This window comes from Saccharomyces cerevisiae, chromosome V, assembly GCF_000146045.2.
Source record: "Saccharomyces cerevisiae S288C chromosome V, complete sequence".
Taxonomy (NCBI): Eukaryota; Fungi; Ascomycota; class Saccharomycetes; order Saccharomycetales; family Saccharomycetaceae; genus Saccharomyces; species Saccharomyces cerevisiae.
In genome coordinates this window covers 152607-172046 of record NC_001137.3, presented here as the reverse complement: position 1 = coordinate 172046, position 19440 = coordinate 152607, and the positions used below count along the sequence as shown (strand labels likewise).

General features: G+C 37.5%; 9 protein-coding genes and 1 non-coding gene across 10 annotated transcripts; 4 read left to right on the top strand and 6 right to left on the bottom strand.

Annotated features, from left to right (window-relative positions):
• Nucleotides 1–228: 228 nt before the first annotated feature.
• On the top strand, nt 229–4239 carry SEC3 (GTP-Rho binding exocyst subunit SEC3; the record flags this gene model as incomplete). Its single annotated transcript, NM_001178899.1, has 1 exon — nt 229–4239. The coding sequence occupies one exon, from the start codon at nt 229–231 to the stop codon at nt 4237–4239; it is 4011 nt and encodes a 1336-aa protein (NP_010924.1).
• A 221-nt stretch (nt 4240–4460) lies between these two features.
• SNR14 lies at nt 4461–4620 on the top strand. Its single transcript, NR_132167.1, has one exon. It is a non-coding gene; the product is annotated as an SNR14 (small nuclear RNA).
• Nucleotides 4621–5161: 541 nt separating this feature from the next.
• On the top strand, nt 5162–5810 carry TMA20 (translation machinery-associated protein 20; the record flags this gene model as incomplete). The annotated part of the gene is made up of 2 exons (NM_001180857.3): nt 5162–5172; nt 5276–5810. The coding sequence occupies 2 exons, from the start codon at nt 5162–5164 to the stop codon at nt 5808–5810; spliced, it is 546 nt and encodes a 181-aa protein (NP_010923.3).
• A 153-nt stretch (nt 5811–5963) lies between these two features.
• PAC2 (Pac2p) lies at nt 5964–7520 on the bottom strand (the record flags this gene model as incomplete). The annotated part of the gene is made up of 1 exon (NM_001178898.1): nt 5964–7520. The coding sequence occupies one exon, from the start codon at nt 7518–7520 to the stop codon at nt 5964–5966; it is 1557 nt and encodes a 518-aa protein (NP_010922.1).
• Nucleotides 7521–7761: 241 nt separating this feature from the next.
• On the bottom strand, nt 7762–9324 carry NUG1 (RNA-binding GTPase NUG1; the record flags this gene model as incomplete). Its single annotated transcript, NM_001178897.1, has 1 exon — nt 7762–9324. The coding sequence occupies one exon, from the start codon at nt 9322–9324 to the stop codon at nt 7762–7764; it is 1563 nt and encodes a 520-aa protein (NP_010921.1).
• Nucleotides 9325–9604: 280 nt separating this feature from the next.
• YND1 (apyrase) lies at nt 9605–11497 on the bottom strand (the record flags this gene model as incomplete). The annotated part of the gene is made up of 1 exon (NM_001178896.3): nt 9605–11497. One exon carries the CDS (start codon nt 11495–11497, stop codon nt 9605–9607), a length of 1893 nt encoding a protein of 630 aa, NP_010920.3.
• Nucleotides 11498–11771: 274 nt separating this feature from the next.
• Nucleotides 11772–12467, bottom strand: FMP52 (Fmp52p; the record flags this gene model as incomplete). The annotated part of the gene is made up of 1 exon (NM_001178895.1): nt 11772–12467. One exon carries the CDS (start codon nt 12465–12467, stop codon nt 11772–11774), a length of 696 nt encoding a protein of 231 aa, NP_010919.1.
• A 461-nt stretch (nt 12468–12928) lies between these two features.
• On the top strand, nt 12929–14311 carry PMI40 (mannose-6-phosphate isomerase PMI40; the record flags this gene model as incomplete). Its single annotated transcript, NM_001178894.1, has 2 exons — nt 12929–12959; nt 13053–14311. 2 exons carry the CDS (start codon nt 12929–12931, stop codon nt 14309–14311), a joined length of 1290 nt encoding a protein of 429 aa, NP_010918.1.
• Nucleotides 14312–14548: 237 nt separating this feature from the next.
• NOP16 (Nop16p) lies at nt 14549–15244 on the bottom strand (the record flags this gene model as incomplete). The annotated part of the gene is made up of 1 exon (NM_001178893.3): nt 14549–15244. One exon carries the CDS (start codon nt 15242–15244, stop codon nt 14549–14551), a length of 696 nt encoding a protein of 231 aa, NP_010917.3.
• Nucleotides 15245–16238: 994 nt separating this feature from the next.
• MNN1 (alpha-1,3-mannosyltransferase MNN1) lies at nt 16239–18527 on the bottom strand (the record flags this gene model as incomplete). Its single annotated transcript, NM_001178892.1, has 1 exon — nt 16239–18527. The coding sequence occupies one exon, from the start codon at nt 18525–18527 to the stop codon at nt 16239–16241; it is 2289 nt and encodes a 762-aa protein (NP_010916.1).
• Between the last annotated feature and the right edge of the window lie 913 nt (nt 18528–19440).

The following is a 19440-nucleotide window of genomic DNA, read 5'->3' as shown; positions in this document are numbered from 1 at the left end:
TACTTATCAGCCTAAGTCTCACCTTGCCAAGTCAGAAAATTTTTCGTTGCTTTTTGAGAACCACGCTTGTGGGACTATGTCACCCGGTATTAATGGGCAAATACTAACTTGGTGAACACTTATAGCAATAACAGTATCATAGCTTATGAAGAAAAAGCGGTCATAAAGACTGAGTCGGTGCCAGATATCTCCAGCTAGGTAACAAGGCTACGCAATTTATTCTATATTATGAGGTCCTCGAAGTCTCCTTTTAAAAGGAAGTCTCACAGTCGTGAGACATCACACGATGAAAACACATCGTTTTTCCACAAGAGAACAATATCCGGTAGCAGTGCTCACCATTCTAGAAACGTCAGTCAAGGTGCAGTACCCTCTTCCGCACCACCTGTTTCTGGTGGAAATTATTCGCATAAGAGAAACGTGTCGAGAGCTTCAAATTCCTCTCAAACTTCGAATTTTTTAGCCGAACAATATGAAAGGGATAGGAAAGCCATAATTAATTGCTGCTTTTCCAGACCCGACCATAAGACAGGTGAACCGCCGAATAATTATATTACACATGTCCGGATTATAGAAGATTCAAAATTCCCTAGTTCAAGACCTCCTCCAGATTCAAAATTGGAGAACAAAAAGAAAAGACTCCTTATTTTGAGTGCCAAGCCCAACAATGCCAAGCTAATACAAATTCATAAAGCAAGAGAAAACTCAGACGGCTCTTTTCAAATTGGTAGAACTTGGCAGTTGACCGAACTAGTAAGAGTAGAGAAGGACCTGGAGATATCTGAAGGCTTCATTCTTACCATGAGTAAAAAATACTACTGGGAAACGAATTCTGCGAAGGAAAGAACTGTTTTCATTAAATCTCTAATTACTCTATACATTCAAACATTCGAAGGTCATGTCCCTGAATTGGTCAATTGGGATTTATCCCTTTTTTATCTTGACGAGAGGAGTTATCAAAGAGCAGTCATCACAAATCGCCCCGGTTCCGTATCTCCAATAAAGTCACCTACAAGTAATTTCACGACAAACACTACCCAATCGGTGGGCTCTGTCCCCTTTTCAGCACCTACTGAGAGGACAAGAAGGTCTGAAACAGAAAGCGTTAATCCAGTGTCAACGCCTGCAAGCGTGGAATATCATGCAGGAATGAAATCTCTAAATAAGGCCCCCTATTCTTCCAATTCGACATTGAATGAAGTGAATAAAAGATACGAGTTAGAGCAACAACAGCAACAAGAAGAGGCTGAACTGAGACGATTAGAAGAGCAAAAAAGACTTCAGTTACAAAAGGAAAATGAGATGAAAAGATTAGAAGAGGAAAGAAGAATAAAGCAGGAGGAGAGGAAAAGGCAAATGGAATTGGAACACCAACGACAACTCGAAGAAGAGGAACGAAAACGTCAAATGGAACTGGAGGCTAAAAAGCAAATGGAGTTGAAACGTCAACGGCAATTCGAAGAAGAGCAACGCCTAAAAAAAGAGAGAGAACTATTGGAAATACAGAGAAAACAAAGAGAACAAGAAACAGCTGAGAGATTAAAAAAAGAAGAGCAAGAAGCGCTTGCTAAAAAGGAGGAGGAAGAAAAAAGTAAAAGAAACAAAGTAGACAATGAAAGTTATACTCAAGAAATAAATGGTAAGGTTGATAACCTTTTGGAGGACTTAAACGCAGTTTTGGCGGAAGAAACAGAAACCACCCCTACTATGCAAAATGGTACTTACGTGCCCGAGAGAAGTACAGCTAGAGCTCATGACCAATTAAAAAAACCACTAAATATTGCCAAAGTTGAGTCACTCGGTGGAAGCGATTTGAATGACTCGATCAGTTTGAGTGACGAGATAGCAGGTTTGAATACATCTAACTTATCAGGAGAGGACCAAGATGAGAAGAACGATCTTTCGTTCGAGAAGGGAGATGAGGTTAGGTATAGCAATAATTTTGAAGGTGAAGCTCCTCACGTGTACCATGAAGTGTCAATTATTCAAGAAGAAGCACCTGCCGTTTCGCAGAAATTAATCCTTCCGGAAGAGAATAACGAATCTGAAGCGCTGATTGAATCTAAAGAGGAGATAAAAACGATGGAAAATATTGACGATGAGGTTTTATTAGAAATATTAACAGATATCAATTGGTCCATTGAAGACGATGCTGATAGTATGATTGAAAGGATTGACTTAAGATTGGCGGAAACGGAATACTTATTCAACCAAAATTTATTATCTTTGCAAAAAATTGGGCCTAATATCCGCCCCTACGAAGACAAGGTCAATGACGAATGTCATCGCATAATCCCCACTCTCTCTTTATTCTTGATGGAAATGAGCAATTTTTCTAATGATATCGAAAACGTAGAGAGCCAAGATAACGGATTACAAGTTGAAAGTGCTAACAAGAAACTTCTATGGAACACACTTGATGAACTTTTGAAAACTGTATCTCTTGATGAAATTTCCCTAAATCAGTTATTAGAATGTCCAATAAGAGAGAAGAACTTGCCATGGATGGAAAACCAATTGAATTTATTATTAAAAGCATTTCAAGCAATAGGCAGCGATGGAAATGAAGTAGAATATAATCTAAGAGAAATTTCCGGACTAAAGCAGAGGCTACAGTTTTATGAGAAAGTTACCAAGATATTTCTTAACAGAATTGTGGAGGAAATGCAGAAGAAATTCTCAAATATACGTGGACAAGATATCTCACACGATCAAATGATTAGAATTTTGACGACTTTATTGATATTTTCTCCTTTAATACTGTTCTGTAAAGAAATTTCACAAAAATCGTATCAAGCAATTGTGGAAAATTGGAACGTCAGTATTCAACCAGTATACATGGAGTTATGGACTAAGAAAATATCACAATTACAAGGCATTGACACAAATGATGAAAAAATGAATGAGCTGAGCTTAAGCCAGTTACTAAATGAATGGGACACATTTAGAAAAGAGAGAAAAACAAATGATATCAACCCGGTTTTCAAGAATAGTTTTTCTCTTCTTACCGAGTGCCTTCAAACCATGAGGCAAGAATGTATTGTTTATCAAAATTTTGTCGAAGTGTTCTTTCATATATCTTCAAAGCATAATTTCGAAGAATACATTAAACATTTCAATGATCCAGATGCTCCTCCAATATTATTAGATACTGTGAAAGTAATGCAATCTGATAGAGAAGCAGCCGTTATTGAAACCCAGTTGGTCTCAAGAATATTCCAACCTATTGTCACTAGGCTGTCCTCATATTTTGTAGAATTAGTGAAAGCCGAACCAACGGTAGCCCCAGCCTTAACTTTTTACTTGGAGAATGAAATTAAAAGCTTAGAATCATCCAACCATGAATTTTTATTGTCTGCAGTGACTAGAATGTACACACAAATAAAACAAGTGTGGTCTGATAATGTAGAAGAGCAGGTTTTGCACTTCGAAAGAATTTCTAACGCAACCACCAATGGAGAAATTCTTCCAGGTATACTTGATTTACCAGTAGGCTTGAAGAATTCAGAAGATTTGTTCCAATTTGCTAAGAGGTCTATGGATATTAAAGATACCGATGAAGGCTACGAGTCCATCGAATTAATGAATTCGAGCTTCAGGAAGCTAAGCATAGCTGCCACACGATCGATAACTCACAAAGAAGTTAATTCAAGCATTAATCCAAACCTTTCAGATACTGCTGCTTTAAATAATGACTATATGGAAACTATTTCTCTCCTAGTGAACAGTAACTGGCTAACTGAAATGCTTTCCATGTTAAACTTCAATAAGGATGGTATATTTGATACGTCATTGCAAAACGTTAAGAAAGTTTTCGATGTGGAAAAAGAATCTTATGCTTCCTTTCTACTCCGCGATACTATGCCTAAACTAACAGCCTTTGTTTATGGTGTGAGCAACATCATTGAAAATACCAACAATGTGAACATGACCAATCCTTCAAGATGGGCCGCATATAGCAGGCAGAACCTAGAGAACATTCTTTTAGCATACACTTCCCATGAAATTGAAACTCTAGTAAAAAGGCTGCACACTCATATGGTAAATGACTTCGGTTACCACCAAGAAAATGCCATAAACAACGTCCTATGCGATAAGTTGTGGTCGTGCATTCAAGGTCAAACCGTCTCACTATACTTGAAACTATACACTGTAATTGATAAACACTATAGAGGGACAAACATACGCTTCACGAAGAACGATATCATAAGTGCGTTCGAGGAATACAAGAATGCCTAAGTAACCTCTGCATTGTCGCTTCATATTACATATTTAGACTAATTAAGTAAATATTTTGATAAATTTCAATTTCAAATATCGTGTAAAATGATATATTAGTTTTCGAATTTTTTTTTCTGAATATAAAAGGAACAGAATATTAGTTAGCTTCATTGTCCAATTACTATTGTTACTTACGTTTAATGCATTTTCTTTTCTTTCACTTCCTTCCTTAATACTCCATCCTTATGCACGGGAAATACGCATATCAGTGAGGATTCGTCCGAGATTGTGTTTTTGCTGGTTGAAATTTAATTATAAACCAGACCGTCTCCTCATGGTCAATTCGGTGTTCGCTTTTGAATACTTCAAGACTATGTAGGGAATTTTTGGAATACCTTTTTTCATTACCGATATTCATTCTTTCAAAGGGACTGTTTATTTTTCTTTGGAAGTAATATCAAAAAATAGGTTAGGGATACCGGACTGAAACATTCAATTGAGGGCCCAACCATATTTTTCTTTTCTTTTTCACCGAATTCTCTAATGTGAGTTCACGTTATAGAAGCTGGAATTGTAAGTAATACAGAAATGGCAACTAAAATGGTAGGCATGAGTGTTCTCCTTCTTGTGTGTCTTTCTTTTCACCCGATACAGTAAACTTTGTATAGGAGAGTTGACCAATTACCTGACAGTGCCGTCTATAAACGAGACCTCAACTTCACCTCAAAAACCATAATTTTATCTATTGATAATTATCATTATGGTCATTTTCCACTAAATTCATAGTTACCTTACTCTTATGCTTTGTATTTGTAGGTGTAAAAATGACGAAAAATTTAATTATCTGAAAAATTATTGTGTGAAAAAACTTGATTTTGCTATAACCTTATGTAAAACCATATAAAAGACAAAGACGGTAAACTAAAACAGCAGAGAGGAAATGTTTAAGAAGTATGTCTAACATGAGAATGAATATTGCGTAATTCACTGGTTTTACCAGGGGTTAGTGTACACTTTTGACTCAGTAAGCAATTACTAACATCATCATCGATAGATTCACAAGAGAAGATGTCCATTCACGTTCAAAGGTCAAATCTTCAATTCAAAGAACGTTAAAGGCCAAATTGGTCAAGCAGTACCCCAAAATAGAAGATGTTATTGATGAATTAATTCCTAAGAAGAGTCAAATCGAGTTGATTAAATGTGAAGATAAGATCCAATTGTATTCCGTCGATGGTGAAGTTCTTTTTTTTCAAAAATTCGATGAACTGATTCCAAGCCTGAAATTAGTACACAAATTTCCAGAGGCTTATCCCACTGTTCAGGTTGATAGAGGTGCTATTAAATTCGTTCTCTCAGGTGCTAATATCATGTGCCCTGGCCTAACTTCTGCGGGTGCCGACTTACCACCTGCTCCTGGTTACGAGAAAGGTACGATTGTAGTCATCAATGCCGAAAATAAAGAGAATGCATTGGCTATTGGTGAATTGATGATGGGTACTGAAGAAATTAAATCAGTGAACAAAGGTCATTCCATAGAATTGATTCACCATTTGGGCGACCCCTTATGGAACTTCAGCGTTGAGTAACAAACGGAGCCGTCAACACTATATTACTATCCATCTGCTACATAATAAAATAAAGAAACTAAGAAAAAATTAGAATAACATCCGCTTACAATCTAAAAGGCTGTTTCCTGATTTTTAAATATGCAACTAGCCAAGATTAACTATATACTGTGATTACGATGGGCTGTTAACCTTCTGAATGCTCTTGTTATTTACTGGAGACGAAACATGAATAATATCTCCGTTCACAACATTAAAATCTGAAATGGGGCGAAAATTATACTTTATTTCGTTTATCATCCCTTCAGAATTTTCATGAAATAACTTAACATTCAGTATGTCAAAGTTTAGCTTTCGACATATTACACTCTTAACGTACCTTACTGTAAAACTGGGAAGGACCCAATAATCTAAATCACTACTCGGCTTCTTGCCAGCTCTTATCTTTATTTTTAAGACAAGAGATTGCCGTGTTTCTCTTTCATTGTTGAAACTTAGCTTACTCATATCGATTTCATACGACTTTATGAGGCTTGACCAACGCGGCAGATTGGTGTCATAGCTCAATTCGTTATTCATTACCTTGGAAACAAAAAACATCTCAGCCTCTCTTCTTGTTTTTACATCACATATTGATCCATTCAATACCATCACACGATCAAACCTAGCCAGTACTTCATAAAAAGTAGCCTGTTCTTCGACGTTAATATAATTTCCGTTGTAGTTGAATTCGTTGCCACTCAGATGGATATTTTTCAAAGAGGGAAATGTCTTATTCAAATCATCTATCAAACTTCTTTCCTTAAATTTGTTATCTGTTATATCCAAGGATTCAACAGAATAAATAGCAATACTTGGTGCTCTAGAAATTTGATTATTGGAGACATTTAAACCTTTCAATGTCAAATTTTTTGGAAACAATGGAAACGATATAAGATTATTTCCGCTAATATTCAGTTCCTCCAAAGTACACGGTATTTCATTCTCAAAATTTTGGATTCCCGCACTGGTCAAGTTGTTATAGCTTAAATCCAACATTTTCAGTGTCCTGAAGCTTTTGAGCAGCTTACCAATATGTTTATAACTTAAACCACAGGAAGACAGACGTAAAGTTTTGATGTGTGATAGGTCATATTCTTTCAAGTTGTCCCAACCGCTTAAAAGTTTATTTTGAGATATATTAAGGCTCTCCAAGTTCTTCAAAGGTTCTATGAACTCACATAAAGAGTTGATATTCGTGAATAGATTAAGCGATAAATCAAGGTCCTTGACGTTCACACAATTTTGTATTACACGGTTTAACTCATCTTGATTTTGAAACAATATAGCGACATCGGAATCTCGCAAAGCTATTTTTCTTAACTTCTTATAATTCTTATTTCTCGCATTTAGTTCATCGAATCCCAAACCCTCAACCCTTTTGTTACCTATAGATAGGTCATTAATGTTATTACTCGAGCCTCCATACTTTTCTGACAATGCTTCGTAAAACGTAATTCTGCGTACACCTGGAGATTTAATCTTAGACTCCTTCAAAAATGATCCTGAATTAGGAATTTGAACGTCAAAATAGTGTATGTCATCTATTGTTCCAGAATGTTTTCCCCGGCTGTGATCGTCCCATTCCACCCCATAAGCTTTTACCGAAGGCCACGGCTTAATAACACCTATGAATTTGATGGTGCAAAAATATCCACCAATCTTGAGTCTGTCCCCAATTTCATAAGTCATGCTATCTCTGAAATTCGTTTTGCATTTTATATTTTGTATATCTTATATATGAAACATAATAAAAGTTGGAACTTTTTAATGATTTCTTTGTCCAAAGAGCAAAAAGGCAGTAAAACTAAAAAAAATAAGATGTATAGTAATGAGTTTAAAAGCACACCTATAATTTACAGTAATGTTATTTGATGATAAAGAAAAAATAAGAAACACCCCTTACATAAAAATAGCCTTACATATGACTTATTTATTCCATCATTGTATCTTGATCTTTGCTAGCATCTATGGCCTTGTCAAGAGAGCTAAATAATCCATCCAAATCAAATTCTTTGGACCACTCGGATACAATGGTGGATTCATTTGCTGCAATTGGAGCTTGTTTAGTGCCAGTGTTTATAGTACTTAGATTTTGTTTATCTTGTTGAGATGCAGCTGCCGATGTATTTGGTAAAACCCAACCAAGAATTTTACCATCCCTCCAGTCATTAAGTACCGAAAGACCAGCACTGGCAAGATTTGGAATACCGCCTTTCCCTAATCTACCTCTTTTACGAGCGACGTGAATTAAGAAATGTTTTGTAAACGTATCTGCATCATTAGCAGGAATAGGAGGAATTTCATACAGCTTTTTAAAGCTCTCTGTCATTTCATCTGATTTAGCTAGTCTCTTTACCAACATTAAGACAGCTGGATACGGATCAACAATGTGTTTTGCCGGTAGAGCATTTAGAAGAGCTAATTCAGCTTCATGTTCAACTTTCGATCTTTTCTTATTTTCGCTTGGGAAACATATACCAGGAGAATCTAGAATCTTCAACTTGTTGTCGATTTTGATCTCTCTCAGAGAGGTAGTAACACCTGCTTCATTACCGACTGGGCAAGCCTTTGATTGACCTCCACGGCGCGCCAAAAGAGCGTTGATAACAGATGATTTACCAACATTTGGATAACCGATAACACCCACTACAATAGATCTCTTCAAATTGCTGTTATTAGAGTAAGTTTTCAGCGACTCTAGCAGTGCACTTGCAGTAGTGGTTTGGCTTAGCTTTCTGTTGAAAGAAGTTCCGTTGACTGCACCAGAAGAAGCTCTTAATGGGATTGTAGGAAAACTAGACTTTAAGTAATTTAACCATTGTTCCAATACATGTGGGGGAATTAAATCAACTTTGTTCAGTATTAAAATCAGCCTTTTACCCTGACTTTGTAAGACGGCTTCTTCCACCTTTCTTGATCTTGTACTCTCTGGATCTCTGGCATCCAAAACATATAGGATGACATCAGAAGCATCAATAACGGATTTGAAAATCTTGTCATAAGCTTTCCTAGATTTTTCAAGTTCTGACTCGCCTTCTACATCTTCACCGTAGAAATCAATGTTATAATCAATGACGTCCAATTCATCATCACGAACATCTGCATCATTAGAGGGTGTGCCCTCATATTCAGCAGCTGCTTGCTGAGCAGACTCAACCAAAGCTGCTAATCCATTTTCATCGTCTTCTATCATGTCTTCATCCATTGCATCAACGCCTTGTTCCTTGGCAGCTTTCCTAGCCTCCAATCGTTGTTGTTTGGCAAGCTCTCTTTCCTCTAAGTCCTTCATTTTTTTGGCTTCTATTTCTTCTAAGATCTTAGCCTTATAAGGAAAGTTAGAAGGAATACCAGGGTCTTTCTTAGACCTTGATCTCCAAGTAACGTCCTTCTTAGCCATCTTCTTTTCCTTTTTTCTATGGGCAGAAGCCTTCTTCTTAATACCTTCCTTCAACTTGGTAGATGTTCTTCTAGATTGGCGCTTTCTGACTCTCATTTTATGATATTATAGTCGTGACTGTATACCTATATGCTTGTTCTTGTGTGTACCAAAGTATTACTAGTACAATTCCCTCTTGATATAATTAGCTCATCTCATCGCCTCGCTCGAAAATTTTCAGCAGCTGTGAGAAAAAAATTTCAAAAAAAAAACAGAAGCGACGTTTAGAGTGACGTGAATCACTGTTAATGCAATACTATGGCACCTCACTAGATATATACATATATTTATGTGAGAAGTATATGCGCTTCTATTTATGGCACATACACCACCACATTCAATCATATAGCCTACTGTCCTTAAATTTGGAAAAATCAGCCATAGAAAACGCAGGTCGTAAGTTTGACGGAGCGAGATTAGCGGACTGACTTGCTGTCCTTTGTGGTTCGTGCTCCCTTTGCATTGTGGCTGAACTCTTACCAAGATCAAACATACTGCTACTCTTCATCCTGTACACATCTTTGAAGCCATCTACGTCTGTTCCAAGTTCACCTTCCTCCAATCTGGAAAATGGATCTGATCTCCTTAGAAATTTCAACCTTCTCCTTATGCCTGTCTTAAAGTCCTTGGTAATGTTGTACAGACCGGAAAAACGTCTTCTGATTATGTGTGACCTATGAAAGATCAAGTAAAATATGCAACAAATAATTGCGAACCACATCAAAAATCCTTTATTAGAAAGGCTGGAACTTTGCTTGCGTAGTTGATCAGACTCCAGTAACTTGCCAGGTATGAATTTCTTACCAGTGAGCTTAGTTCTTCTTTCACTGGGCGCAATACCCACCATGAAGTCATCATTACCTGCCAATATGCTACCTGAGGCATAAAGTAAAATTCTGCCTAGTGTCCACGATAACTCTCGTTCTTCGACTTTTTCCACACTTTGAAATAAGGGCCTGTCATTGACATTTTCTGCGTCGACATCTATTCGAGGCATATCAAACCCTTCATGAAGTATATTAAGGACCCAATTGCCCTTAAAGCATGCATCTTTCAAAAAATTCTCCGGAATAGAATTATACACGCCTTTATCACTGTTCGCTAATATTTGCGTCCAATTGGAATTGCAAAACTCCCTTAGGCTTTTGCTAAATTTGTCAAAGTTGTATTCGCCCCCAAGTTTGAATACGTCGTTGGCAGTGTACCAGTACTCAGAAGTACCTATAAATTTGTCATTGGCAAAGTCTATTCGAGGAGCATGAACACCATTAAACAAGCACGGCTCGTCATCACAAGGCATGTTCTTTAAAAGTAACGGATAAATAGATTTTGTACATTGTTCGTAATTCCCAGAACCCGCGATGTGAAATATGGTATCTTTAAATTCAAAATCCGTGCTGCTTCCTCGCGGCATACATGGATCATTCAAGTTCCTTGTAGAGAAGTCATCATTTTCGTAATCATTTGTGTTTTCTGGAAGGGTATTGATCAACTGAGCCAAGTACCTTCTTCTAGCCTGATTGGCACCAAACCCTAACCACGTACTAACAAAAACGTCCCATTTCTGCAAATCTCCGTTAACACTCCTCAAGAAGATGGTGGCGATGTCATCTCTATGTCTAGCTATTTCTCCTGAATCATGCGGTGCAAACGCAATCTGAGTAGAGGCACCGCCCATGTCCATAAACCCAAATGTAAAATGGTCAGAGACCTCTGGATTATAGTCATTAAAGTGTCCATATAGATAGTTTAAGCCAAGCCAGCCATATAAACCTTCGGTTTCACCATCAATGACTTGAATTTGTGCTGAGCAATCCTCAACCAAAAATTCTGCAGGGTGTTTGAGCCCCTGACACAAACCATCCAAAATGGAAGATTGTATGTCTTGAGGTAAAAGGCGCATGCCCGCGGTTGCTTGAATAAAAACGGGACAACTCGACCAATGTGATTCAGGGATAATATTCTTAGCAAAATCTAGTAACGGCTTGATGTGAGATTTGTACGCATCTTGAGGTTTTTTTTCAAAACTCGACAAGCCTGGATTCAGCTTAAAAGTCCAGTCTTTTTCTTGATGAATATGAGGTACTGATTGTAATATGGACTGTGAGTCCTGGTTTGTTGCATGAAGAAGCGATTCCGTGTCCTGCCACTTAAACACATGGATTCTCGAACCCGAAGACCCTGCATCTATGACGATACCAAACCGATCATTAGTGTTTTCTATGAGCATAAGAGGGCAGACGGGGAAATAAAAAAAGCCACGTTAGATATAGTATTTTACTTTATACAGCTAAAACGCAAATACGATATATACGAACGAAATAACATGACGATAAATCTCTGTTTATCATCGTTTCTTTAAAGAAAATAATGAGGCGAAAAAGTAAAAAAAGCTATGATTGTGTGAAGTTGTTGAAAATCCGTAATTCATTGAACCCGTACGCGCGCAAAAGTACGTCACAGTAAAATACAACTGTAGCTGCGAGAAGAAGCCGTTGGTTGATTTAGGTAGCAATCTTCTCCAGAGAAGCTGAGATGTCAAGAATGTCCTTGCTGGAGACAAACTGAACCTTGTCTTTCCCAGAAGTATTCAACGCCAAATGAACACCAACTTTTCCTACCTCATCGCCATAAACTGGATAGCCTAGCAACCTCTGGAATCTAGAACGGTACACGCGAGTGCCCAAAGCAGCAGTCAGATTGCCGCCAAATCCGCTTTGTTTAGAATTTGTCCGTTCACCAAGGAGAGGGCCTGGGCGCAAAATTATAATGTGCTTAAAATCAAGAGCGATAACATCGCGTTCAATCTCGCCCTTCATCTTCATGTAGCCGAACCTGGAGTCCGGATGAGCACCAGCGGAAGAAACGAGAACGATCGTTTCACATCCTTTTTCCTTGGCAGCCTGGGCCAATTGTAAGTTTAAATCATGATCGATCTTGTATTGCTTGTCCAAACCGCCTGCAGCTGCCCTTGTCGTTGCCAGTGCGGTGAATAGCACCTGCGGATTCATTTCATTGGTGATCAATTGTGACCACTTTGAATTATCCCTTTCTACTATGGCCACAACTTTATCAGTGGCCGGAAAGGGCAATTCCCTTCTCAAGATCGCGTATACCTTAGAGAACTGGGGTGCCTCCTGTGCGTGCCTCAGAAACCCGCCTCCGCATAAACCTGTAGCGCCTAATACCAACCCATTCATCGTTGCTTGTGCTCTTCTATATAATCCATCCTATCTTTCTCATCAGTAGGAGGTCGATCTTATGCAAAGTTCGCCACCAACAGCTGCAGTTACATCATATCGCGGAAACTCCGCACTGGCATCGTGCCGCGCGACAAGCGCAAGGATGAGAATCATGAAAACCTTGCTACAACAAGATGCCAATAAAGTCGTTCCCTGATATAGCTAGTACTTTGCGGGAGTAATTTGTTATTCTGCTTTCTTTTGCACTTTGATCATGCCAAGTCTCGTGGTGCACTATCCATTTCGTGCTGCTTGGTTATTGTAGCAATTTTTTGTCGCGTCCGTGTCCTTTTTCGCCGCGATTTACGTATTTAAATATACACGTCGCAATCTTAGTATATTTCTGTATAAAATGTTTGTTTCTTGTAATCATTCAACACTAAACACGTAAAGAACATCAGACCAGAAAATTTTAAAACATGTCCAACAAGCTGTTCAGGTTAGATGCAGGTATGTGCCATTTTTCGTCAAATATTTTGAATACTTTGAGTATTTTTTTTTTTTTTTTTTGGTACACTAACTAACGCGTACGACTCTATGTAGGCTACCAACAATACGACTGGGGTAAAATCGGCTCTTCTTCAGCTGTCGCTCAATTTGCTGCCCATTCTGACCCCTCTGTTCAAATTGAACAAGATAAACCATATGCAGAGTTATGGATGGGTACCCACAGCAAGATGCCTTCCTACAACCATGAGTCTAAGGAATCCCTGAGAGATATCATCTCCAAGAACCCCTCTGCCATGTTAGGTAAGGACATTATTGATAAGTTCCACGCCACAAATGAATTGCCCTTCCTTTTCAAAGTTTTGTCCATTGAAAAAGTCTTGTCTATTCAAGCACATCCCGACAAAGCCTTGGGTAAAATATTGCACGCTCAAGATCCTAAGAACTATCCTGATGATAATCACAAACCTGAAATGGCCATCGCTGTGACTGACTTTGAAGGTTTCTGCGGGTTCAAACCTTTGCAAGAGATTGCAGATGAATTGAAACGTATTCCTGAATTACGCAACATTGTTGGTGAAGAAACTTCCAGGAATTTTATTGAGAACATTCAACCTTCTGCTCAGAAAGGTTCCCCAGAAGATGAGCAAAACAAAAAGCTATTGCAAGCTGTTTTCAGCAGGGTCATGAACGCTTCGGATGACAAAATCAAGATTCAAGCTCGCTCCTTGGTCGAAAGATCAAAGAATTCTCCATCAGACTTTAACAAACCTGATTTACCAGAATTAATTCAAAGACTGAATAAACAGTTCCCTGATGACGTGGGTTTGTTTTGTGGATGTTTATTGTTGAATCACTGCAGATTGAATGCTGGTGAAGCCATCTTTTTAAGAGCTAAGGATCCTCACGCCTATATAAGCGGTGATATTATGGAATGTATGGCTGCTTCTGACAACGTAGTTAGAGCAGGCTTCACTCCAAAATTCAAGGATGTTAAAAACTTGGTCTCCATGTTAACCTATACATATGATCCTGTGGAAAAGCAAAAAATGCAGCCTTTAAAGTTCGACAGGTCCTCTGGTAACGGTAAGTCAGTTTTATATAACCCTCCAATCGAAGAATTTGCTGTATTGGAGACTACTTTTGATGAGAAACTTGGTCAAAGGCATTTTGAAGGTGTTGATGGTCCAAGTATCTTAATCACTACAAAAGGTAATGGTTACATTAAAGCAGATGGCCAAAAATTGAAAGCTGAACCCGGTTTTGTCTTTTTCATCGCTCCACATTTGCCTGTTGATTTGGAAGCTGAAGATGAGGCGTTTACTACCTATAGAGCCTTTGTGGAACCAAATTAGCTTTCTTTCTATTTCTTAATTTTCTTATATCTATAATAGAGAAAATATTATACTTATTTATTTGAAGTCTACTTTATTTCACAGTTTTCTATTTGCTTCTCACGTTCTATAATATAGTGGAATGGAAATATCAAACATAATTTGCTGTTCTCTAAAACACTTGATATTGATGCATAAAAACATATATAGATACATATATAAATATTACGTGGTAATCAATTGGTAGTTGCCATTGGTTTATTTTGATGCAATACCGTTTCTTTTTTTCCACCTTAATAACCTTCTTTTCAAGTCACCCTCAGATTGCTGGTAGATGTTCAGCTTCTTATCGAAAAACATTTTTTTATAATCATCACCGTGTTTCTTATATAATTTTTCCAACCATTCTTCTTCCCTTTCACTTTGGCTACGTTCCTTTCTGATAACTGGTCTAGACGCAAGTTCTTCTAATTTCTTAACCACTTCGGTCTCCTCGGTAGTATCCCTAGCTTTTATTTCGTTAACATCCTCATCAGCATCAAAGTTCTTTTTCTTACCGTAAACAACTCTTACAACATCACCATTCTTATCACGCTGTATCCTTGCCCCACCTTCTGGTATCTCATTTTCATCGAGCTCCACGGTAGCCGCATTATAATCATTTTGCTCGTCCTCACCTTCATCTTCATCTTCATCTTCATCCAACACAGGCTTCGTTAATGGAATTCTTTTAACTACTTTACTTAAATCGGCCTCTTTGCCTCCTGCTGGTGTTTGTAATTTAGCCCTTAGCCCTAATTTCTTATAGTTTTGTGCCATTGTCAGTGAATAGTCCCAATTTGCTGCAATAATCGGATTAGACTGGATGTTAATCTTTCTTTGTTTGTCTTTGTTTCTCCTGGTTGCTTTCCCAACAGAAGATCTGTTCATCTTTCTTTTTCTAACGGATGTCATTGTATGCAACTTTTTTTACTTAGTGTATTTGCAGTTTGATATTAAACTCAATATCTTGAACTCTGCTTTTTTGAGAATTGACGACTGTTATAAATTTATCTCATCGCCTATTTTTCTTTTTATTCCATTCTGAAAAAAAGTGTCGATAAAAAAAAATTTACATAAAAGTGTTCTGTTCGGGTAACGTTTAAACCAATAAAATAACAAATAGAATTTTACCCAGCACGCTATTGAATATAAAGTAGAGCTAATCAAGCCGCTTATCTCAAATATATGGCTTGGTTTCTTTTATAGATTTGAGTAAATAGTACCCTTTGTAGCGGTAACTGTTGCTTTTTCAATCATTGGAAGCAATACAACATATAGTATAATGCTTGTTTTATTGTCCCTTAGTATTGAACGCATACAATGGTCATAATGCGAGTATGTGCACTAGTTAAATATGAAAAGAAATTACCCAAAAGATTACTGCACAGTTATTTACACTAGAAAGTAATATCAGGTAAACATTACGATTATAATTAGTACCTATTATCACAGGTACTTAAGCGGCCTTTTTATGCTGTTGGAAGCCCAATAGTTTTATCTAAGATAAAAGCTTTCAATGACTCTTTGACGTAGACTTTCTGAATAAGAGAAATATAAAACTTGCCTGAAAAAAAAGAATAAAAAATAAAAGAAAAAGAAAACCTTCACCAGATTCTCAACAATTATTAAGTTAATTTGATTATTAAAAGAGTAAAAAAAATATATATACGTATATGTAGCATTATGCCAATATGAATTACTATTATTTATCAAATCGATCGAAAGCATTGTGTATTACCTTCTTTTCTAGAGGTTTATGTGCAAAGTGAGGTAATTCCAATAAAACTCCTAACCGTCAAAGTGTAATAAACAAGGTTCTTAAAAAACTACGTCCGATATGCTTTACTATACATGTTCACAAAGGCTAGTACCATAAACAGTTAGAAAAAACACTGGTTAATGCATTCTAGCTTTGTTCGTGTCTAGAATTTTCTAATTCCTTGATCTCTTCTTCAGTGAATGATCTGGTGTTATCTTTATTAGCATGTGACCAAACAGTGTTGACAGCATCAATATGTAGGCGCTGCTCCTCATCTAGAGTTATTAATTCGCCGTGAGTGGTTCTGTGGTTATAACTATATGGCTTTAGGAGGGTTTTATGTGTGGCACACCATATATAACCACCACAAGCACCTGCAGAGGCCCTATGCCAATCATCAGATTTTGGATCAGGTAAGATGACATATTTGCTGCTGATTGGAGTTATGTAATAATATTTTTCCATTTCTTCAAAAGTCTTGAATTGATCTTTGAATTTCTTAAAGTCGCCATCTTTTTTCCAATCATCTTTAGCAGCATTATCGTGTTTACAAAAGGTACCTCCACCGTTAACCCAAAGTAAAGTTTTCTTATCAGTAGACATATGTGCTATTTGCCCGGAACATATTTCGACTGCAGCTTCTTGCCTCTTTCCGTTCAAGTCGGTTTTCTTTACATAATCACCAATAGCTCCGGAATACACTCCCTGCAGTGCATAAGTGTGACCTGCGGCCAAGAACCCTAACCAGAAATTCTCTTTATCACCATGTGTGCAGTGGGCTGTATTTTTGGCCAAATGAATCATAGCAGCAAGCACTAGGGGGATCGTGTGTTTTGATTTGTCGACAGCAAATAAACCAGCTTCTAACTGGTGCTGCCTTCTATGATGAAAAAAAGCTTTGAATATGTACTCTTCTGTAGTTAAAGTATTGTCACATTCGTTGAGAGCATGATCAGGATCGATAAGAAGTGAGTTTTGGAAATTTTTAGATTCAAGGTTTCTAGGCAATAGAGTTTCATATCTAGCAATACATCTTTCATTCACGTTTTCTCTTAGCGCCCTTTCCCTGTAAAATACAGTTCCTGTCTTCTGGTATTCAGTGGTCTTGAAGTAGTTATCAATTTTTTCATAACTAATAGCATCAATATCTAAAAAGACAAATTCTTGCAAAAGATTGAGTAGAACCACTAGCCATTTACTTTTATAACTACCGAAGTCACCTCGCCACTTAGGGTGGATGGTATTAGAAACATCTAGGAACCAAATTTCTTGTGGAACATTGGTAGAATTATCGTAATTATTTTCTACTGGTTTGAAATCAGGACTTCTAGCAGCATATATAAGTTTGTCCACTAGTTCTTGCGACAGCTCATCGCCTCTATAGACCACTTGGATCGGTAAAGTATTCCCTTCAAATCTCAAAGAAGCAATAAATTTGACAGCTAATGGAAATTGGTTGGAACCTAAACTCAATACAATACCACGACCGGCTACTTTGGCGCTCATATCCCTCCAATTGGCCCAGAAGGTTTTTGATGGATCGTATTCATATTTGAAATACTCCTGCACTTTACCAGTTTTATGATCGAACTTGGGTAAGAAGCCTTGCTCTAATACTTTTCCAAAAGGTGATGTGATTTTTGGAACCATCTCATGAAAAGTCTCTGTGGTAAAGTTATTTATAAACGGAAACATTTTGTGCTCGAATTCGAATTGATCGTATTTCTTAAAATTGTCTGGATCATAATTAGGGAAAGTAGCATTTAAGGTTTTGATTAATTTTGATTGAACCCTCTCTTTCGACATCTTATCACTTTTCGGAAAAATTTCTTGAATATTAACTGGATTGGCCTGCATAAAACATCTATCATAGGCTCTTATTCTCTCAAATGCCTGGAACATATCATATTTCCGGCGATACAATCTCTCGGATTTCTCATCCATTGGATTTCCATTCGCATCTTTACCTTCGTCAACTCCTTCATTATCATTTATGCTGTACTCCAGTTTCTTCACACTATTAGTCCATTCATCGTCTAGCGTATACAGTGTCCGGAAATAAAATTTACATCTATCAGTTAAGCTTAATTCGTTGAAATGCTTATAATAGCCCTTCTTATTGATTAGCCAACTAGAACTCCTTTTAGTATCTATAGACTGGTCATAAAATGGAACTAATTCTAGTGGCGATACTGGAATTGTATCCACTGGGTCGACCTCAGGAGAGCCGAAGGCTTCAATAAGAACCTTAGGATCTGCATCTTTCAATGTTTTCTTGTTTGTACTGTTTACATTGCTTGATCGTATAAGCGCATCATTTCGGTGGGTAACTAGTTGGAATAGCACGAGAATAATGATCAAGGCTCCGACTAGAATCGGTATGGTACACGATCTCAAAGACCTTTGGTTTAATATAAATCTCCGGAGTGCCAACATTTAATACACAGTAACACTTTCTTAAACTAGCGTTAAATACCGCAAGATTACGTTTTTCGAGAGTACGAAGCAAGACCAGGACATTTAGCATTACGAATATTATTTATTTCACTTATGAGTCCTTTTTATAATACCTCCTTAATATAATCTTGCCTAATACATTGCAACGTTTTCGCAAAAGAAGAAACTCAAGGCTTAAAGAAGAAAAGGTAGACTTTGCGGTGGCGCCGGAGCCTCATTCTGAGATACCTTAAAAGGTTGAATATCAACTCAAAATGTCAGTAGCTCATCGTTCTGCGAGAGCGTGTCTAAAGATAAGCCGATAGTTTGTATCCTATTTAGGTTAAAAGCACGTGGCACGAGAAACGCGCACGCACTTTCCACCATTTTTCTGCATGGTGGCGGTCCGGCCAATTGAGACCTCGCAATGATTAAGTCTTCCGAGCGCCAGGGTTCGAAAAGTGGGATGCCTTGGTTGTTTTCTTTTTTTTTTCGCGATTGTTTTACAACTTAATAGGTGTTGCCCAACTATTCGTAAAAGGATCAGTGAGTCAGTAGTGAGCAATATATGCAGAAAGAGTACTTTTTTTTTTTTCTGACGCAGAAGAGAGAGTTCCTATCTCAGGGAGAGAAACTTCAATGTATTAGGTTTTCTTCGGATCCGTGGGCACTTCTTGCCGCGTTTGCATATGCAGAAAGAAATGAAGAAAAAAGAAAATGAATTAAAACGCGAAATAAAGCGATGCCGCTATAATGGAAAAAAAGGAGTCGCGACATATGTATATGCATTCATCGTTCTCATATATTGCACGTTCCGACCACGATTATAGAGTCATCTACCATACACCATTATTATACTTTCTCTTCCTATCTGTCCAACATTTCTAGATAAGCCTTACTACGCTATCAAATG